General features: G+C 37.4%; 1 protein-coding gene across 2 annotated transcripts in view; it reads left to right on the forward strand.

Moving 5' to 3' along the window:
• Positions 1-24,630, forward strand: part of GRXCR1 (glutaredoxin and cysteine rich domain containing 1) — a 37,893-nt gene extending 13,263 nt beyond the window's left edge. Inside the window, exons 3-6 of one of the 2 annotated variants that reach the window (XM_088056882.1) lie at positions 11,464-11,475; positions 16,908-17,131; positions 22,504-22,569; positions 24,451-24,630. In XM_088056882.1, the coding sequence (XP_087913008.1) occupies positions 11,464-11,475; positions 16,908-17,131; positions 22,504-22,569; positions 24,451-24,630 (482 nt within the window). Of the gene's footprint in view, positions 1-11,463; positions 11,476-16,891; positions 17,132-22,503; positions 22,570-24,450 lie in introns of both variants that reach the window. The other variant, XM_088056881.1, reaches the window with a different exon arrangement.
• The last annotated feature ends 1,077 nt before the right edge of the window (positions 24,631-25,707 follow it).

Here is a 25,707-nt window from a genome sequence, read left to right on the forward strand (position 1 = left end):
GACATTTGGGAACTATAAAGGGGATCACTGCATACATTAACTCTACCTGGCAATGTTTAAACTTAAAATGAGTCAGAGATCCCTGTATGTATGTGTATTTTTACGTTATTATTAGCATTTATCAGTCTCTAGAACAGTCTAAAGACACCAAGGGAATATTTTAGAAAGAATGAGTAAGGAATTGGTGGAAGAGAGGAGCAAAGAGAAAGAGGGAGGGGATAGAAATCTTATTTCTTAAACTTCATCTGTCTGCCAGAAAACACTGTATGGGGTAGTCCAAAGCTGCTGCCAAGTTAAAAATAAATGGGCCAGAGCATATATTGTAATTTTCATGACAGCCATTTGCTGCTGATCACACAAGTCTGTTTCTCTGCAGTATGAAATGTTCTATTGAGTGAAGCAGCAGCTCTTACAGGCAGATGGGGTCAGGGCTCACAAAGCAGGAATCACTCAGAGCCATTCTGTTTGCTAACTTTTTCACATGATCTGAGATATCAAACACTTTCATCTTTATCTGTCTATCCTCAGCAAGTCCTGTTCTAGTTCACTTCTGACTAAAGCCATCCTTACTTACAGAATATTCTCAAAGAGGACATGAGGTGGCCAATGATTGTCTCCAAATAGACAACATAGATTCAAACACTTACAACAGTGTGATAAATAGCAAGCAAAATGAAAAGCTGCTCATGACAAGAGAAAATAGGATTTGAGCTCTACAATTGCTGTGTCAGGCAAATATATTTTGTTTCTTTTTTTTAAAAATTCAGGGTGTCGTCATGGGAAATGGTACATAAGTGAACAACAGAATTGCCACCAGTCTGAGTATGCAGTAGGATTAAACTTTCCCCTCCCAAGAGAAGTAAACATATTTGAAAAATCTTACTCATATTAGCAGAGAGAAATCCCCAAAGTAACTTAAAATGTCAACTGACAGTATGGAAAATAAATATGCCACAAAAATAAGTAGTCATGTATTCAAATATTTCATACATACATACAAATATAAGCAAGTCTAGAGGTGTTTGAAAGATTTTTTTAAGTACACTAAGTACTAAACAGAACACTTTCAAGTGGACCTACATGCTCCCTTCTTTTATTTCCAATCCCTGTTTTTTTGAGTAGAACCAGAAAACACAAAGGCCCAGAAGAAAAAAAATAAAAAAAAGCAAAAATTGAACAATTTTTTTTAAACTTGAGAAAAATTTCCATTTTATCAAAGTTCAATTTTCATTTCACTCAGTCTATTTATTCCTGTTGCTATCGATAAAAGATAGAAGAGAAATAAACATTGATCAGCTGTTGAATATTAATTGTTTTCGTACTCTTACATATAACTCTTTTCACCAAGTGGTAACTCATAACTGTTAAGCAGTACAAAATTAAATGATATAATCTAGAACAAAATTAAATTATATAATCTAGAACAAATCTTCTAAGAATGGTGACTAATTCTCAAATTTCTGGGGACTGTAATTTTTTTAGAATTGTGTAATTAATACTACCATTCTTCTCATGAGCCATCTGGGATCCATTGTTTCAGTTCTCTGGTCTTCCACACTATTAACAGCTTCAGGCAGGCAGATGTTATGCAGCTCAAGCCATACATTTTTAATTTACTGATAGCAGCATTTCCTTAGGTGACATGCTGTAGACTTTTTCCCCCTCTTTTACATTAATTACTTTCTGTTTGCAAAGTAGACTGAAATAACAGTGACCTTCCAGTTTGCCTGTTCTCAGTGTGTTGTCTCTTAGTAGACACAAAAAATGTATAAGAATGATAAACTGAACGATTTTTACTTTCACATTTAGTTTGATTTCCCAATTTCCAGACATTTTTAAATGCCTGTACCTTACATGAGTACCTGTACTCATGTCCAAGGCACAACAAAATAAATAAATAAACTGTTGTGCTGCTGTTCTGTGAGCAGAGTCTTCAGTAAACTGTCTCCAGATAAACAGCAGGAAATAGTCAATGTAGAAATTCAGCTCTTTCCTTGTCCTTTGTCATTGATTTAACAAAGTCATAAACCCTCAATGGGATAATTTAAAAGCTGAGTTCCTTTAGTTTCACATAGATCAGACATATTACTGTAGCCAAAATGAGTCTAATAAGTAATGAAAATTCAAGCCAAAATTTAAGCCTAAGTTAACATATCTCCAAATGCTCACAGGATTCATGCAACATAATGTTTACGTAGACATCATAACTGTGTGCAGTCTTGTCACAATGTCAGTCTTATCTGCCAGAAATAATATTCTCCTTGCAGAAGAGGGAACTTCCAGTTTGACCAGTGATGTGCAATGCTTCATAGCAGGTTTTTTGGACTGGGTGTGAATCTTATTGCAAATTATTTACACATAATCAAGTACTTCACAGCTTTTGTAAATTTTGTATCTGATGATTTTTAAAGGAATCCAACTTACATCAAGCAGTACAGGAGATGAGATAGAAAATGATGATGAGTGGATATTGGGATTTAATGGGTAAAACACAATAGGTTATTGGTGGTGGAATACCACTCTCCTCTCCTCTCCTCATTATTCTGTAGACATACTTGAAAAGGTAAAGCTAACCAAGAGCCAGAACTAGTGGAAACCAAGGTCATGGCAAATGATGCTGGCTGTGTTGTAGATACTGAGTTATAGTAATTAGTTTTCAGAAAATCTTGAGTGGTAATTACCCAAGGTCTGTGACTTTGAATACAGGGGATTGGCTGGAGGGAAATAAAATATGAACACTGTAGAACATAGCAGAGGAAATTCAGGAGATAAATCAAATATTTGGGGAGAAAACTGAGTTTGCCTGTGAGATGCTGGAGAAAGCTCTCTGGTATCTGGATTCATAGAGACATCTTGGAGGGAAATGAAAGACCTATGATTCCAGTTTTAGAAATATTGTTTTGGAGCCTGAGAAGATTATTTGTTGGCTGTTGAGAGACTGTAATAATTTTAAGTGCTCTGTATTTTCATTTTTAAGATGATTAGGTAAATGTGTTCACTTGGGTTCAGAGAATTCCTCAACAGAGGAGTTTCCTTCCAGGGTGGGGAGCAAAAAAAAAAAAACAACTGACTTTGAATTCAACACATTTCAGACATAAACTGTAATTAACAGAAAGAGCCAAAAGGGCAAAGTTCCTTTGAAATGATGGCATTGTACATGCTCCACGCATGGTGATGGAAGACAAGATATTTGTTACACTTTCAGTGAGTATAGCTGTCCAGAAACCAGGAAACTCTGTTCACCACAAATGCCCCTAGTTCCATCTGGGGACATCTATCTGCTTAGTGGTGTGAGACCTCTGGTGGGCTTCTGTCCCACTTTGGTTGATTCATTAAATGCTCAGCCCTGCTGAAACACAACAAGGAGGTGCTGTCTACTTCTGAGCTGGCACCATGGAAATCAGCTCCCAGCCACTCCTGCAGCCCACCTGCAGCACAGGCTTGTAATTCTGACCTTATGTAAATCTCACCAAAAGCTAAGGGCCTCCCTTAAATCAGTTCCTTAATAATTGTCAGACACCTCAAGTGTGGCAGTGGAGCACTCTTTCTTGAGAGAATAGAGCCAAAAGTGAGAGGCAGCAGAAAAAAGGCTTCCACATGCTGGCAGCATGAGAGAAAATAAAATCACTCCCGGAGGCCTGGCAAAATTGGATGCTCATGCTCATTTTAAAACTTCTTTTAAAATTAATGACTTTGATATGGGAGAGAGATGAAATCAAGCTTTCTGGGGGGGAAGGGAAGCTTACTCTACAATCTGGTCAGATTTTTGAAGTAAAGAAAGAAAAATGCATTAAGGAAAAATGAGTATTCGATTACAACTTGAATTCGGAAGTTTTGGCAAAGACAGATGAATGGAAGTACTCAGGAGGTTTTTCAACACTGTACTTCAACCACACTTGTTGATGACCAACATTGAGTTTAATCCTTTTGCCCATTCTTTTGATTACAGCTTAAAAATCTTGTATTTTAACTGAATTTTATAGTGAATTTTTTTGTAACTTTTTGTCGTGGTTTTAAACCAATAACTAAGAAAATTACTTATTTCTTGCTGTGAGATATGGATTAGAACAAGAGCAAAACAGGCATAAAACTTAAAAGGGAAAAAAAAGAAAAGTTTATTGACAAACTACAATAAGAACACCAGAATAAACTTCCAGAAAAACCTTTTCATCCCCTGTCTACCCACTATTCCCTTGTTCACATGACAAAAGAGACAAAACCTTTGGAACTTTGATGGTTAAAACAGTCCCAATTCTTGCTACAGTCTTTTCACCAGTCTTTATAGAGAAACAGAAGTTTCTTCCTGTTAATTTATGGAGTTTCTCACAAGAAAAACTATTTTTCTTATAGTTTTCCATTGCTCTAATGTTAGCTGCCCAGAGCTGCTGTTATTAGAGCCCACTCCTCCCATTTTCACATCCCAAGTGTGTATGGGCCATGAGTCTAGGGATGGGATTTTTAAGGATAAGTTATTCAAAGGCAAAAAGTCTTCTTCATCTGTTTCCGTGAGCTTCACTAGAAAACAGTTTTCTCATTGCCTCTCAAGGCTTCAAATCTTCCAGCACTTCACTGTACCATAATTACTCTACTTTTTACTCAAAATTTACACTTTGAACACTCTATTCCTCCCTATATACTGTCATGAATTAAAGGAGCGTTTTCAAGACCTTATTGTCCATTTCCATAGTTTTAACAGAAAGATATTTCAGCTTAATTAAAGCATCTTCTTAATTCTCTACCTTTTCTTTTCTTTCCTGTCACTAGTAGTTTATAAAGTCTCTTTTCATGTTGATCACTCTCTTTTCTCTGTCTGGATAAAAAGATTAATCCGCAAGTCTCATCTGGGAAATGAAAGAGTTAAAATCTTGCCCAGGCTGTTGTAGGTAGTTCTGTGGCCTCGGCCGGTGCAGGAGCTGGAGCCGTCTGCGATGGAAAGTTCCTCATGGCTGCTCTGGAGAGTGTAGGCGCCGCGCCCAGCCCGCTGCAGGTCTAGAGCCTCTCTCCTTCTTCACTCAGCAGTCTCCAGTGAATCCAGCCACAGCAAAAGCCTGCAGCCGAGCCAGAGATCGGCTCGGCCCGGCCCGGCCGGAGCCCGGAGAAAACCCCCTCCACAGGGCCCGCATCCCCCGGCCGGGAGACGCTGGGCCCAGCCCAGTCCCCGCCCGGCCGCATGGCCTGGGCAGGGAACGGGAGGCCTGGAGCTCTGCCGCCCTTCACAGCCAGGAAACAAAAAGAACCAAGAAAGCTCTGGTTTTACACTTTAAGGTAGGGTTCACAAGTTGATCCCACTTTTCAATGGCCTAAACTGCTGTCAATTCTCAGCAATGACCGATAATTGGTCAGGAGAAAAGACTCCAGGCAGTTCCCAGCAACTTAAACTTTCTTAAAGGTAAAGTAACTCCATGACACTTTTTTTAGCTAAAAGAACAAACTGTAGCATAATTTTCACCAGACATTCAGTTCTGACCACAAGGTAATTTGAAATTTTGCAAAATTTGTGAAGTTTTTTACCATTTAATTTTCCTGAATTTCACTCTTCATCTGTACCTGACTGGAGCAGTCTAGTTCTTAAGAGATGGTAATAAAATTTAATAAGCACTTCCAATCAGCATCTATTTTATGCAGTCAAAGACCCAAGAAGCAAATCAGAGAGCTAATATATCCTATAACACTGTAACACTATTGTGCAGAAGTATGGGTTTCAATTTCCTGATCCAGTGATTACATCAAACAAAGAAAAAATGTTTATATTGCCACTCAGATTGTTCAGCTGAAAGCCATTTATCAAACATAGCAGATAATCAAACATCAGGAACACTAGCTTATAAATCTCCTACTAGCACTGCACCTGTGGAAAACAAATGTTTCCCTGGTTGGATGCCAGGTTACAGCACATTACAACCAGCCTTGCAATGCAGAGTAGGCACAGAGGGGAAATATGGCATAACCCAATGCCAAGGAAAGTTCATTTTTAGGACAGGTGCTGACTGGAGCTTGAACCATGTGGAATCACAGAATCATAGAATGGCTTGTGTTGGAAGTGACCTTAAAGATTATCTAGTTCCAACGCCCTTGCCATGGGCAGGGATGCCACTTGTTAGATGAGGTTGCCCAGAGTCCCAGCTGACCCTGCCTTGCCCACTTCCATGGACTGGGTATTCACAACTTCTCTAGGCAATGTCATGTTCTGTATAAGTTAAGGTAGATCTTAAGCATGTCCATATTAAATATACTGTAGAACAGCCATGAAAAACAAAACTACTTATCAGAAACACCAGCACTTTCCCACTGAAAAACTGAGTTTGTTTTGCTGTAAAGAAAAAGTTTCGTGGTCTAGTGTTGTTTCCTGTTTCAAAGGAGCCTTTCTGAAAATATTGTTTTTATAAATAAAGTAATCCCAGCACTTTTTCTCTTGTATAACAAATCTTGTTACTCTTAAATGAATTGATGAGGGAAGAAAAGGATGATATAAGAACAGGCTGTTTGATGAACAGCATCAGAGCAATCATTAACTTTACTCTCTCCTTTCCCAAAGAGTTTGTTTCAGAGATAACAAAATACAGTTATTAACTAAGATATGAAAAAACAAGGCTGGGATGTGCCCGTGGCCTTGCCACTGAAGGCCGAGAAACACTCAAGCTCTCAGTGAAAATGAAGATCAGCGTCAGAAAAAGCAAGTGTATTTCCCATGTGGTCTGAGCCCATTCTGCTCACCTGACAAGAAAACCCTTATATTTGGTAAAATGCATACACTAGCTCCCATGGAACTTTATCCAGGTGAATAGTCACTGATGTGTAGTCAAAGAGTTATCCTCCAAGAGATAGAGAAGAATATTATGAAGTATATCTCCAGTCAGCCTTCTTAATGACAAATACTTTCCCTTTGCCTAGTGTATTCTAGGACATAACTGCTGTTTCATTCACTTTATTTAGTGAATGGCTTGTGATTTTCTCTGACCCAGTTACTTTTACAAGGCTGAATCTTGGTTACCAATTAGAACTGGTTAAAGGCCTCAAAATGTATGTATATTTTTAGCCAAACAAATAGATATAAAAGAATAATCCTAGAGTAACTAATTCTGCTGCTTATAATGATTGATAAACTCAATGGAACAAAAGCAATGGGGCAACACGCAATTCCTGATTTAAAGTGCTGCTTAATCCAGGAAATATCTGGCTACAGAGACATATTTTGTTGGAGAGATCATAATGAGGTTGAAATGTTGTATATGAGGTTTCAATCATCTATTTTGGTGTGAGATCCCACAGCAAGCTCTGGAAATGAAGGAGAATGTTATCATATGTCTTGCTGAAACTTGGCTTAGATATTTTCTGACTGCTGCCTTAATGTTGCACTGGGAGGTTCCTGCTGTAAATGGCAAAGAACTGAGCCTGTCTGTCCTCAGAAAATCATTGCATATTATTTTTCATGGTGATTGTGACGGTTGATGCAAATTTTCTGAAATAATTTCTCTGGGTAATGCTGTTAAGAAAATTGTACTATACTGAATTTTGTGTTGGACTTTTGTGAAGTGAAAGAAGTCATAAAGATGTAGTGATAGGACGAGGGGGAATAACTCCCAACAGAAATGGGGTAGGTCTGGATTAGATATTAGGAAGAAATTCTTACTTTGGGGGTGGTGAATGGGTTGCCCAGAAAAGTTGTGATGCCCCATCCCTGCAAAAGTTCAAGGCCAGGCTGGTTGGGGCTTTGAGTGACCTGGCTTAGTGGAAGGTGTCCCTGCCCATAACATGGGAAGTGCAACTAGGTAGTCTTTGAGGTCTACGTCCAACCCAAATCATTTTATGATTCTATAATTTTCTTTGGTAGTGGAAATTTCAAGGTTATTGGCAGTCCAACTTTTTAAAGGCAAAAAGATTGCCCGTGGGACCATGTGGCTGGCTCCAATATTGTACTGATATTTGTTTTGTGCTCCATAGTGTTGTGTTTCACTTGATGCCTTTATAAGGCTAATGTGAGGGGAAGAGGACACTAGCAAATTGAATCACAATCTCTGCAATGCTTAAGGGGTATTCAACTGTTAGTAACAGCTCAAATATTACCTCTCCTAGCCTATCTCCCACACAGGAGCCTGAAGGGGCTTCATACAAATGTCACAGGAAAGTCTAGGTACATCTTGTCTGGCTTCTGAATACAGGAATGTTTCAAAGAACTGCACAATGTGAAAGGAGGTCCTGATGGACCCTCCTTGTTTTGGCTTCCTGTGCCTCACCTAAACTGCTGAGAACAAAACTATTTTCAGTAGCTCCTGCCTCTTTCCCTTCAATCTTTGTAAGGAGTGTCCTTGCAGAATAAAGAAATTCTTCTCCTTCCTTACCAACCAGAGGAACATTTCCAAGGGTCTTCCCAGAGATTTTTTATTTGAGAAGAATTTCTTGGAGATGTCAAATTGGTAAATATGAGGTGAGAGAGAAGTAAGGACTGAGCAAGCAAAAGAGAAACAAGCATAATACTACAGTAATTCTTCCCAGGGGAAGTGCAGACTAGGTTAGAGTTAATCATATATTTGCTTCTGATTTTCAAATGTTTCATTTTATCCTATCATACTCTGAATGGCATAAATGTATTAATAAGAAAATACTGATAGAACTTTCAGCACTTGATAAATAAAATTCAATTAGACATGGACAGATAGCGATCTTCTTTCAACGCATTTGAACATATTTTTTGTTTATTTGAAATAAATTTTGCCCTGGCTGACTTCACAGCATTGCTGTGCCCTGTTGAACAGGAGCTGCTTTTACCAGAGTCAGAGCTAGATGTGTATCACACAGTTTGACTCTAGAGGCTACAGAGGCTACAGGATCTAGCAGGGACCATGAGCCCTGGGGAGATAACCCGTTCTCTTATCGGGGCTCAGGTCACCTGTGAGCAGGCTGTAGGCTGGTTGTGTGAGTGTGTGCTGGATGAGCAGCAATAAGGACACTGGGAGGAGAGTGCAGCTGAAGTCTTTGTTCCTTCTGAGCCTGCCGATAGCTGAAACATTACAAAGAGCAGGGAGAGGCCAGGTCGGGCCCTGCACTCCTTTGCTGTGGCATTATAAGTATTTTTTCTGCTTTGAAATGAAACACTTTGATATCTCTTGAACAGCAGTCTGTGCAGAAGATACATGGAAAAGCCTGTAGTGGGAGAAAAAGAGACATGATGTTGTGTTGTATTATTTGAGGAATGGAAAGGGTAACAACTCACATACATGTGGTCTCAGAGGATGGAAAGATTTCCTTTTGGTTTTCCACATTTTAGTATTCTACCTAGTGATTTGAGGATAAAAGGAACAGTAAAATATCACATGCAGTATTATTATTACTACTTTAGTTATTTTCCCCTGACATCCCTGGCATTGATGTACAATCTGAAAAATACACATGAATTACAAACATATATAAATACACTATACCGATATCTGAGATGCAGATATTGCATTCTGTATCTATTTTACACTACAGTTGAACAATTTTGAGGGTTTCAACCTTTCAGGGGGTAAAACTGCGCTATTTTACATTCAGCAGTATATGTTGTGTTTATAGATAAGAGATAAGAATAGCCCAGGAGTTAGAAGATCAAAGAATTCAAGTTGCTGGATCATAGCTCTTTGTAACTGTGCCCAGCTCCTCAGAGTTATCTAGCCCTATGAAATGCAAACAGAAACAAAAGAGGTGTCTCTTGCACTGTGTCACGACAGGCAGAGGAGCCTGGGCTCCTACACAGATTTTGGAAACTGATATATTCCTGGAGCTGTTGTTTGTGGGTGAGGTGAGTTACAGCATGCAGCCCAAGTCACACAAGTATTCGTGCTATTTTAAAAGCTGAGAAAAACAGTGATCTAACCACTTTTCTGGAGAATGCAAAGCTGGTATCTGTTTGGGAGTGTCCCAGACTCTCTAGCTTCCTTGTTTAGGAGTGCAGCCCTTGATGGCTTCACTTGTAAATTGATATCGGTGGGCTCATGCTGATAGTCATGAGGATGGCTGCTGGTGATATCATTCCACCGCCCTAAGGGCTACCAAAGATGACAAGTCCTACACTTTATAGTCCCTTTACACTGCCAAAACTGCATGAAAATAAGCATAGTGTTATTTTAAGAGACGGGCAGTACATGCTTTGACTTAAGTGCTTCAGTGCTGTGTTGCAGAAATCAGACTTCATTCTGTTGAGCTTTTCTAATATGCACAGTTTTCAGAATTTAACAAAGTTCAGAATTTTACCAAATATATAGCACTGGGTCCTTGAAGTCAATCAAACAGGACTGCAGTTTTAATGTAATAAAGTACTAAAGAGAGAGTGTAGATCCAAATTTATGTGTGCACTGTGCTTTGCTGTGTGAGAGCCCATTAAGGGCTGGACTGCAAACTGTGAAGTGGAAGAGGAAGGGAATGTGATTTCACATGAAGAATGCACACCATGCTTGGGGACTGCTTGCAGCAGCTTCAGTGTGTGTAAACAGATCTTAGTTGTCCAAGAAGAACGTTTTACTTTGGTAGATGAAGTCTGTGTGTTGGAAGAGGTCTTCTAACCAGCAAATTGATCTTCTTGCAAAATGGCATTGAAATTTTAATTTGAACCAGGCAACCAGCAAACAAAATGGACTTGTTCACAGCACCACTAGCATTGCTCTGTGTGGTTATGATGGCAAATTTTGTGGCTTTTGCTTGAACGTAGACCTTCAATCTTCAGCTATCTCATTGAAATGTTGCATGGTTTCATATAAACAATGACTTAATGAAAATTATGTTTTTCATAAAATGCTGTACAGTTTTGCAAACATGCATATTCTCATGGAGTATCATGTGGAAAAAAAATGAAACATTTTGGTCATAGCTTTTGGCTTTTAATTCATCTTTCAGAAAGCATTCACTACTTTTAGTATATATTTTAGAAGTCTTTTAAAATGCAAAAGCTAGTAAAAGTTTTTAAATCTTGCAGAAATTAAATGCTTAAATTTTGGTGCTTTTTTTTTCTGCAGAACTTCTTCAACAAGAAACTCATAGTTGTTTTCTTCTCTTCAATTTCTGAGTGTAAAATAAAACCAGAAATTTCAAACCAGATTGTCATCAGATTACTATTGTTAAATCAAAAGTCTTCTTGCCACTCAGTTATTAATACAAATTCAAGCTATAAATGATGCAATGCCAATTATGAAGTAAGCAGCTTAATCTAAAGTTTTTAGATGTGCAAGCATACATACAAAATTCATATATATGTATAACTCATTTTCTTCTGTTCAGCATTTTTGTCAGATCATGAATGTTGCATTTATTCACTGAAACATCTCTGACACAAGGTTTTTAATGTGCTCTAGATTCCTGCCTCAGCCTACTTAGTGAAGCAGATACTTCTGCCAGTCTGATAGTATCTAATTACAGAGCTAAGGGGTGCATAATTCAGCAGAACACTCTGAGATGTTGAAAGATGATATTGTGAGCCAGGGAAGGGTATATCAGCCCTTGATTTAGGTCACACAAGCAATTCCTTACTGCATGAACAACATGTTGAGTGTTATACCCGAACATGGTAAAAACCTTTAAAAATATCATATGTGATTAAGCATTTCAGCTTTTATCAAAGTACTATACTATTTTTTTCATCTATTATTTTGTTCTTTAAAAGAATCAAATGTAGATTTGAGAGTGATGCTTTCATTGAAATTAATGATCTATGTATATACATGGAAACAGCTGTTCTTTTCAACCAGTGGGTTAAAACACATGTTTATACTTTCTTTCTAGAGAGGATTAAAAAAAATGCCATGACTACTTTGGTAGTGTTGCTCTCATGGTTTTCATTTGCAATCAAATAAAAATTAAATTAACAGCATGAGTATAGTATTCTTACTGACAGTCTTGTCTGTTTAGTTGTTTGCAGACATGATCATGTACAAAGGTTCCCAAAAACCAATTTCACCACTGTTTTAGGAGCAATCACTTTATGCCCCAAGGGATAGGAGTGGTCCTTACACTACAATCAGAAAAGCATTGCCTTGGACCACTAATAGCTATTAGTCACACTGCAAAAATACCCATGTTAAGTGTTTTGGTCCAAAGATAAAAAAAATACTCAAAGTCAGGAAGGCAGACAAAAATGTCATAAAATGTATTAAAGAAAATCTGTAGTGTTTACAGAGTGATTTATGGCAGATATGCTGAAGAATCAATTTAGTATTGTTATTCAATAGCTAATTTTATAAATTCCCCTCACAAACAGAAGAGAAATATCTGCTCACACTGGCAGGACTGGTCAGGGCCAAGGTAACTATGAGACCAATAGAAAAACATGGACAGTTCTGCAGCTGATTCAGCGGCAGCTGCACCCAAAAGTCAGGGATAAGATAAAGTCAGGACAGTCTGAACCCAGTGATATTCATGAGAGATTTGTGGCATTTATCTGGCTTTCAGAAGCACCATGGAAACACCTGACTGTTGTACTGTTTTTTCAGAGCTACTGAGAAGTCTGTTATTATTGTCGAAGCAACAGTTATAGAGAAAATGTAAATTCTCAAAGACATGTTTTAGGAGTGTGATTCTCAAATATTTCATATTTCTGAAGCTCTAGTTATATACAAAAGATGTTTTTAAGGACACTCCAATATTTTTAAACAACATGGAGATTTTCTGTAATATATTTGTTGTACAGTTATATTGACTACTAGGATTTCTTTTAAAAGAGGTTCAGGATGTCTTATTTCAATGACCTTCTCTCTGTTTTATCACTTTGTTTTGTTTTACTGCCTATGTATTTTTTTTGGTCATATTTCCCATGTTTTTATTTTTACATTTAGTATATCTTACTCTTGCTCTCTCAGTATCCTGACACTTTAGGTTTTGGTTTATCATCTGGTTTTGGTTAGGTCTGTATTTTCAGCCCTTTTCCAGTCCCCAGCATCCTTTCATTTTGTTGCTCATCTGCTTGCTCTATTAAGCCTTTTCTTTTTCATCAGCAATTTCTTCCTTTTGTTGTGCCACTGGATAATGAGCTCACAAGTTTAACCTCATGGATGACATCCCTCAAGATATACCCAATAAAGGATTATATTTAGTTGCAACAATGTGAGATGCACACCAGTGGGATGACAGAGGGGTAGAATTCCTCGAGTTGTACATCAGGACCAGGATGGACGGCTCTTTGAACAAACTGGTCTAGTGGGGTGTGTCCCTGCTCCTGGCAGGGATATTGGAAGTAGGAGACCCTTAAGGTCCCTTACAGCCCAAACCATTCAATGATTCTATGATTCTATGATTTTCCAAAGCCCTGACTAAAAAGAAGTCTGGGAAAAGGCTGAGTCAGGCACAGAGTAAGTAATGTGGTTTCTTCATGTTCAATCACAAACAGGATTGAACTGGTGAAGCAATTACTTTTTCTCTCTAGACAGAAATAAAAGGGCAGCTGTTTCTCAGGCTGGAAGTAGCAGCTCTGCTGTGAAGTGATGCAGCTTATGCTACTGTTGTTGCTGGCTACTTGATGCTCCCAAGAAAAATGGAAGCTCTTCAGGCTGAGGCAGTAAAGCAGAATGTTCCCTTAGACTCTTGGGGAGATGGTAACAGTGGGCTGTTAAACAAAGGGCTCTAAATGATGTAGAAGATTGTTACTAAAGCAACTAAAACATTTCCTCCTGAAAACTTAAATCCCTTCCTTGGCAATCTTTCCATACAGGCACTTTCTCTGAAGCACAGCCTTTGCCCATGTGCACAGGGTTTCCTGAGTATGACACAATAGTTGCCTCCTTAGGCCAAATGGTACCCATAAATATTGCTTATAAATAAAAAAAGTAAAACTGCTTGCTACAGTATTAGAATAGTAAAGTAAAAAGCAGACCTATATTTGGAAGCTTCCAGTTGTCCCAGTGGTGATGGGCACACCTGTCTGGATTTCTGCAATTTTTATAAAGTTAATTAATTAGGAAATCTAGCAGGTAGATCCAATAGAAGATTCAGTTGCCCCAGTAACCCAGCCCTGGATCACAACCCCTTGGAGTTGGTCCTAGGGCTTCTTTGCCCCACTTCAAGTTATGACTTCTCAGATTCTGGTTGGAAAATGTTCTTCTTATAGACCCTCTTCCTGAAAATGAGACTGAACAGTATTTCAGGAATGTATTACAAAGTTAGCTTATTGTTTTAATATCCAGGGTAAAGGGTAGGAAAAGTACTGGAGCTACAGCCATGCATTAGCTATCTAAAAAGCTACAAATGTATGAAAAACATCTAAAAAGCTTAAGGATCATAAGCTTCTTGCTTCAAAGAGAATTCCACCTACAAGAAGTGCAAATAATTGGTTAATGTAAGTTGCTCAGAATCTTTTGGTACATTCATCTGTCCAACTTCCACAGCTTTACTAAAGTTTTGTCATGCCCCTTAACCAGAGAATAGACTTCTGTTTACTTCCACCTAGAGTTTTATGTGCATTTGTGAGCTGCATGAGGTGATTCTAATTTCAAGTTTGCAAAGCGAAATAGTAAAAGTTCATTTTCTAAAGTGTCTTTCTTTTCATTTGTTTACATGGTTTGTTATTTGTTATGCTTTTGTTACAGTTCTGACCTAGGAAGGAAAAGTGCAGTGTTTACTGGTTTACTTCAAGAATATATTCTGGTAATTAAATGTTACACTTTGCAACCTCTATATTGCTTAGGGAAATAAGAACTAACATAGTTTCTTACTATAAACCACCTGTTGTTCATTACCAATGTGGTTTTCAGACAGGTGACAAGCAGGATTTCTTTCTATGGTAAAAGTCCTTGCAAGGACAAGTTGTGTACATTTTTAGCACAGAAAAAAGGGTTTTTATCAAAATTTCCCTGAAGAATTGTTTAATCAATGTCCTTGATACTTTTTTGCAGGGCAAACAATGGTATTTCTTCACTGCAACATTAGGAAAATAGAAAGGAATAAACATAAAAGTGACTCTGTACACCCCTTCCACTCTTTCCGGATCACTTTACAACTTTCCATTTTTCCATCTCTTCAGCTGCTTATTTGTATGCTGTAGGGACACCACAGTCCTGATGCTTCACTAGATAATGACTGTCTGTACCTGTGCTGCCAGCCTCTGGTGTCTGGGAACAAGCAGCATTGGAGATGAGAGCTATGGAGGAACAAGAGCTGCTCATCCTGTTGAACCGTTTTGCACTTCAAAATATATTGTCAGTCCAAAGAGGAAGAAGTGAGAAATATGTGAAATTTTCTATCTAAGTAATATTTCAAGAACTTCTTTTGGTTACTTATGAAAACACCAAACTCCTCTTCCTTCAAGCAAGCCATGTGTAGTTACTAAAATATTTTGCAGTATTTATGTAGAGTACTTGCCTTTTATGCAGAGAATGAGCTAATTCTCTCACTTGGAATGTGTGAACAATATGCTGGAGGAGAGTCAATGCTGCAGCAGCATTATAACAGATTTTCAACCTAGAAAACAGGCTGCAGAAAAGTAGTCCATTTTCATAAAACTTGTTCCTAAAACTGAATTTCTGACATCCATTCTAAGAGAAAAAATATTGACCTATCACAACATGGTTCCTTTCCTGGGTGGGAGATGAAAGCCATGCCTACATATGTTGGCAGTGACACTCCCAGTGTTCTGTGAGTGATCTGTGAAATGCAAATACTTTTCCTGAGAACTCTTTACTATATGAAGAACCTTGTAAACACCTCTTCAAGCAGAATATATGCTCAAGGATATCCTTCTCAAGGGTTTTTTTTGATATTTAGGTAGTAAGATAAATCATTACTGTCCATATCACAAAATCTGCAATTGCATCTGCCTGATTTAACAATCATGTTTTTGTAGTTAATTCATGAGATGGGTAAAAAATTATCTATTCACCCATCAAGGTTCATTTTCCATGCAGTGCTACAGTGTAGTAGAGGTAGCCTTGCTTTTTATTTTGTAACTTGTGTTTTGACTCCTTGACTGAGTGATGAAATAATTATATATAATTTGCTGAATACAATGGATAATTTGGAAATCTTGGAAACTCATTACCACCATTTTAAAAAGCTGGGATTTTAGTTATATATTTGAACAAAATATCTTTGCTTAAAAGAATGATTCTCAGGCTTCTTGAAATCTACCACACTCTCTTGTGCAAATTAATTCTTGTAGTATTTACACTATCTAATTGTTGTCAACCTAGAAAGGAAAGAAACAGCATAAACTTTTACATATTAAAAAGTGGGGTAAAAAATAAAATCTGAATTGTAGTGTGAAACTTTTTTCCAGCTAGCTGCAGCAGGTATTTGATTGGATATTGAATACACAAAAAAATATACTTTTTTATTATTTGGATATTAAAGGAGTTTGTTGTGGAACTACATTAAAAATTAGGGATGCATCTGTACCTTCTGCAGTCATAATCTAGCTCAACATGGAGACCTAAAGTATTCTAAGTTAATGTTAGATCATGGACATCCTAAGGCTTAACTTAGACTCTTGTCTTGAAGCAGATTTTCAGCAACATCTTAGCTAACAAGTTTAGTCCTAGTCTGGGTACTATCAGACTGTGCAAACACAAGTGACTGTATTAACAGAATCAGACATCAGCAGAACAGTGTCAATTTATTCACATTTGGAAGTCCACCAGGATCTAAAATATATCTGTTTCTTGAAAATATATGTTGACTCACCATCTCTAAGACATTCCAAATAAGTCAAGTAGCACCTTACTTAAACAACTTAAACTGCCTCAAGTTGCTGTTTTCAAGAACTTCCTTCTTCCTGTTCCGTCTTCACATTTGAAAAAAAGTTGAATGTTGGATTGTGTTTTTAAGGTGCTGGGTTTGTTTCTTTGTTTGTTTGTTTTTAATAATATTTTAAATTAAATTACTCAATACTTGGAAGATATTAACCCTTTGCTTAATGTAATGGGAACTATTTTTTTTCCAGGTCTCATCAGTCCCAGAGTTTGGCCGCATAGTAATTTATACCACCAGTCTTCGTGTGGTGAGAACCACTTTTGAAAGATGCGAACTGGTTAGAAAGATATTTCAAAATCACAGAGTTAAGTTTGAAGAAAAAAACATTGCTCTGAACAGTGATTATGGAAAAGAACTAGATGAAAGATGCAGAAGTGTCTGTGAAGTTCCCTCACTCCCTGTTGTGTTTATTGATGGCCATTATCTTGGGGTAAGTAAAGCATGAACCTCTGTTTTACCTTACAGTTGGGAAGAACAGAAGAAAAATTCGAGGAATGAGAAGCAGGATTTTTAGAAAATTGCCTACAATGCTTCAGTGATGACAACAAGCTAAGACAGAAATCCTTCTGTAGTAAGCACTGCAGAGATCCTCGCTGATAAGTTTGATCTGAAGATGCAAAAGATAACCAAGGCTAGACTACCAGGAGGGGAATAAGAGGCAGTAATACATCTAAGATACTATCTGTTTCTTAAAAAATATCTTATTTTGTGGTTGAAACCATGAAAATCTAGAGAAATTGTTTTTTCTCCTTGTGAGAACCTGTATGTATGATTGACCCAGAAAGATGAACACACAGAGCATAAACCTGTCATTTAGTAATATCTGTGTTGAATTAGAGACTAACACTTTGGGGTGTCAGACTTCAAATATACATTTAGTTTTATATGATGTAGTCTGTATCAGGATCTGTCATCAACTGAACATATTTTAGATACAAAATTGGTTAATACTTACTTTTTAAAAAACTTAGCTGTAGAAGAGGGAGAGGAAGAGTCCAACTCTGCCCTACTGTAAAACATAAACTCTAAATGGAAAACTAAAGTCCCCATTTCTACACTAGTATTCTAGGTCTAAAAGCCTACTGACATTCAAAATGACTTTTTCATTGAACCTATACTTTTGAAATGTATTTCTCATAGACAGAAAAAAATAAAAAATAAAAAAAAGAGATTCTGGAAAGTGGCACAAAGAAAACAGTTTGAAAACTTGGAGAAGGTATTTGTCTTGAGTGGTGAAAGGCTAGCAATTAGTACCGACTGCTAGACTGTGATTTGTGAAGGCAAACTGTATTTAAACACAGTGAGGTTACTGCGTTTCCATCACTTAAAGCTTTCATTTCCACAAAACATTTAAGTAACAAAATGCAGTGTAGCCAACAAACAGGGATAATAAATATTGGGCCTATATGAACACTTTCTTCTCTTTTTCCCCATCCCTTCCAAGCTTTTCATGTGTTCTGCATGAGTTAGGTTTACCTGAGCATTATAACAAATGCATTTGCTGTCATAGACCTTGCCAGATCACTAGAGCAGCTGTAAAACCACCTGTGTGCAGAATATTAGCAGAATACTGCTTCATTGTAGAATATGCTTTTATCAAAACTCTGATTTGGAGAGTTCTCCAGCAGCCAGGAGCAAAAGTGTTACATTCAGGAGAAGTTTAAAATTCAACAGGATTCAGAGGAAGATTTGCTCATCTAATTATTATGTTAAAAGTGCAACTAGTGAGTTATGATTGACTCCAAGAAAATCTCAGTACATGTATGACCAATTTGTCAAAATAATTCAGATAAGATACTGAAATTGATTAAATAAATGATTTGCTTAACTGTAGGAAATGCCTGGATACAGTCATTTTGATATGATGAATGACCCATTAAGTTGTTTTCTTTTTGTGGTTTGTTTTTAAAGATTGTGAGAAACTTGCTTTCTAAAAGAGGACTGACCGTGTGAAAAACAGTAAAATCTCATTAAAACTCTTTAAATACTGTATGAGACTCTTTGGAGAGGTATAGAAAAGAAGACAAGTGATTTAGGAAGATAGCTTTCTATGGAAGAGACAAATCTACCTCCTATAGGTAAAAAAAAAATGAAATAATTTGGTCTTGTTGGTAACAGTAACTATTTCTATAATATGTTTTATAATAATTAACTTCTGAAATTCAAATGAAACACAGAAATCCCAAAGCCTGGTGTGTCAGTAAATAAATCATGCAATACTTTCCTCTTTTTTTTTTTTTTGAATATTTATTTCCTGAAAAATCCCTCCCTGAAGGAGATGGCATGTAGCAGTACAAGGGAGAATCTATATTGAGCTATGCAGCTTTCAGTGAGTAATAAGGAGAAAAAAACCCAGCCCTGAAATAAAATATGAACAGTTTTGAAAGGTGGAAGATTATTCTTAATGAGATAAAAGTAACAAAAGCACCAAAACCCAGCGAATGTACATCTGATAGGGCATATTGTACCCAAGTTATTCAGAAGCATGGACAAAGTTGCCTGAGCACTGCAGGCTGTGGGGATAAATATTCACAGTGCTGTGAAATTTATCATTGTCTGCACAGGGACAATGAAACAAATCCATGACTTGGGCAGTAGAAATAAAAAAATCATATTTAGCCCCTGTCAAGGAAAGTACTGCATGATGCAGTACAGCAGGGCTTTTAATCTCATTTTTTTCAGGATTGAATCGTTGTATTTCTTGACACACACTTTCTAAATATCACTCTGTCAGGAAATTGCTGTTTCTTTCTGCTGCATGTTCTTTATTGGGTGATCTAATCCCTTCTTTTCACCTGAGGTTGTCTCCATCTGAAATGGAATTATGCCATCTGGTGGGATACCAATGCAGAATAAAAAATTACTTCCAGAAAACAGAAAGCCACACATAAAAAAATGATGGAGCATTCATTTACTGTTATAAAGGCATTCAGAATTGTTAACGGTTTATGTTATGCAAAGATCCACTCTCCTGGAAAAGAGATGCAAATAAAACAGAAAAATTGATTCATTCTTTGTAAATAGGTTAACTCACAACATAATATTCTAAAAATACATGTATTTTCTTTTTCTACTTGAAATATACAATTGAATTTCGGAGTTCACTTGCCATACAAACCACCTTGATTTTTTCAGATATATGAATTTAAGACTTTTTTTTTTCTGAAGAAAATACCACCTGTTTAGTTTTCCCAGCTATAATGAATCCAAACCAGCATGAGATTAATAGTAAAATTATTTTACACATTGGTTATGATCTTCTCCAGAGTGATGAGACTGTTTTTTTAAGTGACTTTTAGAAAATACATGTGTAAAATATTTTTTTTTGTGAAAAAGGAATTGACAGCTTCCTTTTATCTGATTTCCAGTGGCCAGATATATTTAGTAGGTCTCTATAGCCTTTGTGTTTCGTTAAATGCATTCTTCTGGTATTCACTTGGTGGGAGGATATGAGTGGCTCTGTGACAGTAAAACTATTATGTAATTATTGCATTCAGTCACCTGGCCTTTTCCCACCTGTTTCCTCCATTTTTCAGTTTAAGGTGTCAGGAAACGCAGGGTTCAATTTTTACACATCAAACCTTTGACACATCAACCTTTCCCATTCTTTGCCCACCAAATCCAGACTTTCTGGTGCTGGTGCTACACTGCAGCACCATTCTTCTCTGCTTGTGGGCTGATTTCCAGGCAGTTGTTGGTACCCTCTGTGTACCTGCTGCCAAGGGGCCCCCGGCTGTGAGAGGTGTGGTGGGACCTTGCTGATGTGCTTAGCAAAATAGGAAATAGAGCACGGAATTTATCTGTGCTGCAAATGTGTCCACAAGAGGGATGTGGCAGGGACTTGATAATTTTTCTCAATATATAAGGAATGATGTGGAAGAGTGGCTGCTTCCCAAAAGCCACATGTATTCTAGTAAAGCCAAATGCAGAGCCATATATCTGTGTTTATTCCTTGATGAAATGACATCCTAGAAATGGTAATGGTTTATATTCGAGATAGGTAGCAACAGACAGGTTTATTGACAGGACAAAGGTGGGGCAGTAGAAAACTTAGTGGACCTTGTCCTAGTTCTACAGTTAATGGGAATTATATATGAGAATTTAATATTTGAAATATAATGTCAATTACTGCATGTTCTCAAGGGATAATTGGGAAGATAATTTTATTAACTAAAATGGTCTGGAAAAGTTGTTGAATGATTTAGCCAAGTCTGCTGCATTTTCTTGCCAAAAGAAGGGCAAATATCTGACTGCAACCTCTGTACTCCTCCAGCACAGTAGAGATTCAGCAGAGTTAGTAGATAAAGGAATTACAGGCTTCTGCCTTGAAATTTAACTGGGTAACAGAACTGAAAACTCAGTTTTCCCTGCTGATTCTCTAAAGATTATGCCCACTGTCCCTCATGCTCCTTTTGTTAGTCTCTGTAGGGACAGACTATTTAAGGTTTCAAGTACCTTTTTGGCTGTGGACTGAGCACAACCTAGGAAGAAAAAGAAAAGCATCACTTTCTGGTCAGAAAGCAGCCATTGATGTACTTGGCAAAAAGGCAAAAAGACTTTCTACAGAGAAAATAACCTTAGTAGGGTGTCATAAATGGACCTTTGAAAGGTTTGGTTGCCTCAGCTTAGATTTTGGGCTACACACTTGTAGTCTCAGTAGTCCCCAGCAAGGTTCTGTGAGTGGCTGGACACTTTGAGGTATATTAGAGGCACACGTGTTCCCTGTGCTCACCAGCAGCTTTTCCTGTACCTCCCAGAATCCAGGGGAGGTGCTGGTCAGGAGCTGGGGCTGACCACGGGCAGCTCAAACAATGGCACATCTGAGATGTGTGCCAACGTCTCACTGCCCCTCAGCCCTGTGCCAGTGTCCCACCAAGCTTCTAGTTAATGCTGGGAGCAAACTCAAAGTCAAAATTTAGCAATCTGGATATGCAGGGACCAGCAAACTGGGGCAGCACAATGGCATGAACTCACCATGTGGTGAAGATGAGGCCAATTTTCCCTGCCAGCAAGTAAGCCCTGTGTATCTGTACCTCAGTTTCCTCACCTTTTGTTGATTTCTGATTGAAAGTGTCTGCAAGTGTTCCACCATATATAGTGTTCAACAAATTTGGTAACATAAGTGAAGTATTCAAATGTGGCTGTGCAATTAGAAGAGAGGGGAACAAAATGTTCTGTGTTCTCCCTGTCACTTTAATTTTGTCTGCAGGTCTCTTGACATGCACTTCCAGGAGGAAAAATATCCCCAACACTTCAGGGGAGCCTTGGTTCAGGACACAGAAACCCTAAGAATAGTCAGACTAAGTTATTATTACTTATTATTTAGAGTATTTTCATTACTCTTTTTCTCCTTGTGTTATACATTAGGCATATTATGCCTTAATTCAATGCTCAGCTGTCAGAATATTTGAAATACAATTTCCTCTTCTCATTTTACTGCATTCTCTGATGCACTGTATATTTATATAATTGCAATTTTTTGACATGATAACTAGAAATATTCTGTCTGGAAACATACCCTGTAAAATAAAGGGAACACAATCAGAATTTCTAAGCTGTGTCACATTTTACAGAAAAGGCAATGTGATATGTCACCTGTTAATGAACTTCAGGCATTACTATCAGACCTGTGATTAGATTCTCCTCTCCTTCTAGCTTTACTAAGGGTGACCTAATTGCAATATAGTTAATGTGAGTCAAATTTGTCCTCAGCCTGTTTAAAATTTCAAGACCAAATCTTCTAATCATCTCTGTTTTTTTTCATGATAAAATGGCTGACATTTTTCATCTTTTTCCTAATAGGGTGCTGAGAAAATTTTACTAATGAATGAATCTGGGGAACTGCAGGATCTCTTAACCAAAATTGAGGTAATTCTATTTCTGAAAATAAATAGATGAATATACATTTGTTACTTGTAATCAAGTAGATTTTCTTTACCATTTCCCTTTTTTTCTGCTATAAACTGATGATCCCAAATGCTTTTTTTGATTTGCTATTTTTACACCCTGTTTTTGGGTGGGGGCCCTATAATGTTGAGTGTGTCCTAATCTTGGGATAAAAAGTACATTTATAAGACAGTGTCAGACTACAGGAAATTGATAATGGCTCACTGAATACAATCACTACTTCACTGCCTTTTGGTGGTTTTCTTTGTGCATTTGGTTAGTTTGTTTTTTTTCTTTCTCTCTTTTATTTTTTTTTTCTCAAAAATGAATTTGCTACAACTGCAAGAGGCAGCCAGGTTTCTTCATTACTAGAGATGCAGAAAGTGGTTCCACAAACTGTCCTCTGTTCAAGGAGGCCATTGTTTAAGAAACTGAGCTAAAGCAATTTTGCTTTGTTTTCTTGCCTTATTTAGTTATTTTAACTACATCTAAAGGTATCTCTATATTTACAAGCCTAACAAACAAAAATTAATGTAAAGATTAAAAATATTATTCCCTTAAAATATTAAGATTATTTGCAATAGTGTTCAATGAAGTAAACAATGATCAAAAATTACGAAAGACGGGAGCACACCTGAAATAAAAATAAATGTTAATTTTACATTAAATATTTCCAGTTGTTGTCCCTGGATAAGCTGATAGTAATAGGAGCTGTTTGACTTGTGAAGAAGAACAGTAAGTTTATGAGCTACAGAACATAAAGAAAAGAATGTCTTGTTTACATATTCATCTGAGTTTTCAATAGATAAATGTTATTATTAATGGGTTTGCAGAAATATTTTCATTTTTCTTGATGGTGCTCCAGGTTCTACATTCTCTGTGCGTATTTTATTATACTCTGGTAATAATTTGTCACTAATTTTTAGTGGTACAAAATTCATCAGACTAACACTAGCAGGAATTGTATGGACTTTTGTTCTTTCTTTGTGGATAAACCTGCAAATTTCTTACTCAGCAGGGCAATGCTAAAACGCACGGTGGTAAGTACCAAAATGGCATACCTTTCCTTTCTCTGATTTGAACTTTAAGGCAATCATTAGATAAACTAGACACATTTTCAGCAAATGAAACTTAAGAATGTCTTTGGAAACTCTTCTATGCTCCACTGTCTTTAATCCAATAAAAAATAGAGTAAATTTATTGTTTTACTTGGGCATTGGGACAATTGAGAGGCCTCAAGCCTTCCTTGAAGCAATTTTCTCTGGGTATAACTGCTGAACATTGATGATCCTTCTTCTTTATGCTTAAAGCTTCAGCACTCCACACCCATAAATTTGAATGCACCGTTTCCTTGAGTACTACTTGTCAGAAGCTATGAATTGTTTTTGGATATCATCAGCTTTAACTGTAATAGGTATAATATGCTCAGTATGAACATGCAAATGCTGAAAGTCATAATATATTAATATACAGCATAGAAAACATAACATCAGCATAAACTGCCTGGAGTTTGGATTCATTCATCACAGTACCTCCTAGATTTAATCTACCTAAACAACATCCAAGTAATGCATGCAAGCTATCCTTTAGCTTGCTATTTTGGCAAATATAAATGAGGCAGGCTCCTGAGGTAAAAAGTGACCAGTGGACCTGCAGTGAGCCTCTCTGATGTTGCATGTGGATGTGACCAAAGGAAAAGACAGACTTACTGCTCTTCCATGGTGGTTTGCCATGGGATGGGGTGGTGGGTCTTGCCCAAAATGGGAACCAGGATATTTTTAGCTGTCCTGAAGTCCTCATTGTCCTAGACCTTATGGTGGTTGATGAGGTAACATTTTTGTCTTTCTTTCATTCTTTGAGCAGAGAGTCCAGCATCCTCAAGAGTGCCTCTCTTGTGGAGGCTTTGGTTTCCTGCCGTGCTCAGCGTGCCATGGGAGCAAGATGTCTGTGTTCCGGAACTGCTTTACGGACTCGTTCAAAGCCCTCAAGTGTACTGCTTGCAATGAGAATGGACTCCAGCGCTGCAGGAGCTGTGCAGGCTAAAAATGGCATCTCCATGTGTTCAAATTAATTTTATCGTACTGCACCAGTTTGTAATATGATTTTTTTTTTTTTAAGTTAATCCATTTATCCAAAACAGTCAATAAAAGTCCATTTGTTGTATACTTCTGGTTTCAGCATTTGAGCTTTTTAATCTTTGGTTGTCGAGCATATAATGAACTCTAAAATATAACTTTCTAGTTTCCTTATAGACAACTTTGTGGTCTGTAAAACTAATCACATTATGTGAATGCTTCCTTTTTCTATATGTGATCATCAGCAATCATATGTGTTTGTGAGTAATGCACTCAAAATTGCAGCAAAATTAAGTTTAAACTTCAGATTATTGAGTAGTACTGCTTTCAAAATCAGTAGGAATAATGATTTCATGATGTGGACTAGCCCAAGACTGTTCCACATAGCATCCCTGAAAAGTCACTAGGGCTGAATTCTGTCCTGAATTCTATGCAGCAACAGAAGAACGGAAACATTTCCTGAAGGTCCCATGAATCAGCTTTTTCTTTTAGTACTGCTTTCTCTTTGTTACAAAATGAATGTTAGACAAAGTTACAGTTCAAACATTTAACATAGGAGATGTTAATAACCATGGTAGTATATCAGAGCTTTATGATTCCATATATCACAGCAGATCTTAGAATGATTCAGTGAGAACACCTGCCAGCTTTATAAATTGCAAATAGATTAATTGAGGATGAGATTTCAGGTTTTTCAGCTTAGTAATTGTTGAAGTTTGATGCCTAGCCTGGCATGATTGTTTCAGGGCATCTGTTCCCCAGGGAAGCCCAGGTCTATGCCCAGACAACTCCAGTACTGTATATACCTTTGCCAATTTTGGGTTGGGTTTCCCCAACACAAGCACAAGAGAATTAGCAGCAATTAGTCTCAATAGACTGTGGGCTCTCCACACTGAATACATTCCAGTTTGGAAGTGCATTTCCATTCATCCACTTCCACAGAATAATTTTTAACAGGGTAACTTTAGCAAGCCATCACCAACTGCTCATTTTGACATTTCCATCTGCCTCATGTTCGTGCTGTCAGTCTGTACTCACACAAGTG

The sequence above is a fragment of the Pseudopodoces humilis genome, chromosome 6 (assembly GCF_049639895.1).
Source record: "Pseudopodoces humilis isolate 2021_Gansu_Grassland_sample_001 chromosome 6, ASM4963989v1, whole genome shotgun sequence".
NCBI classification, from domain to species: domain Eukaryota; kingdom Metazoa; phylum Chordata; class Aves; order Passeriformes; family Paridae; genus Pseudopodoces; species Pseudopodoces humilis.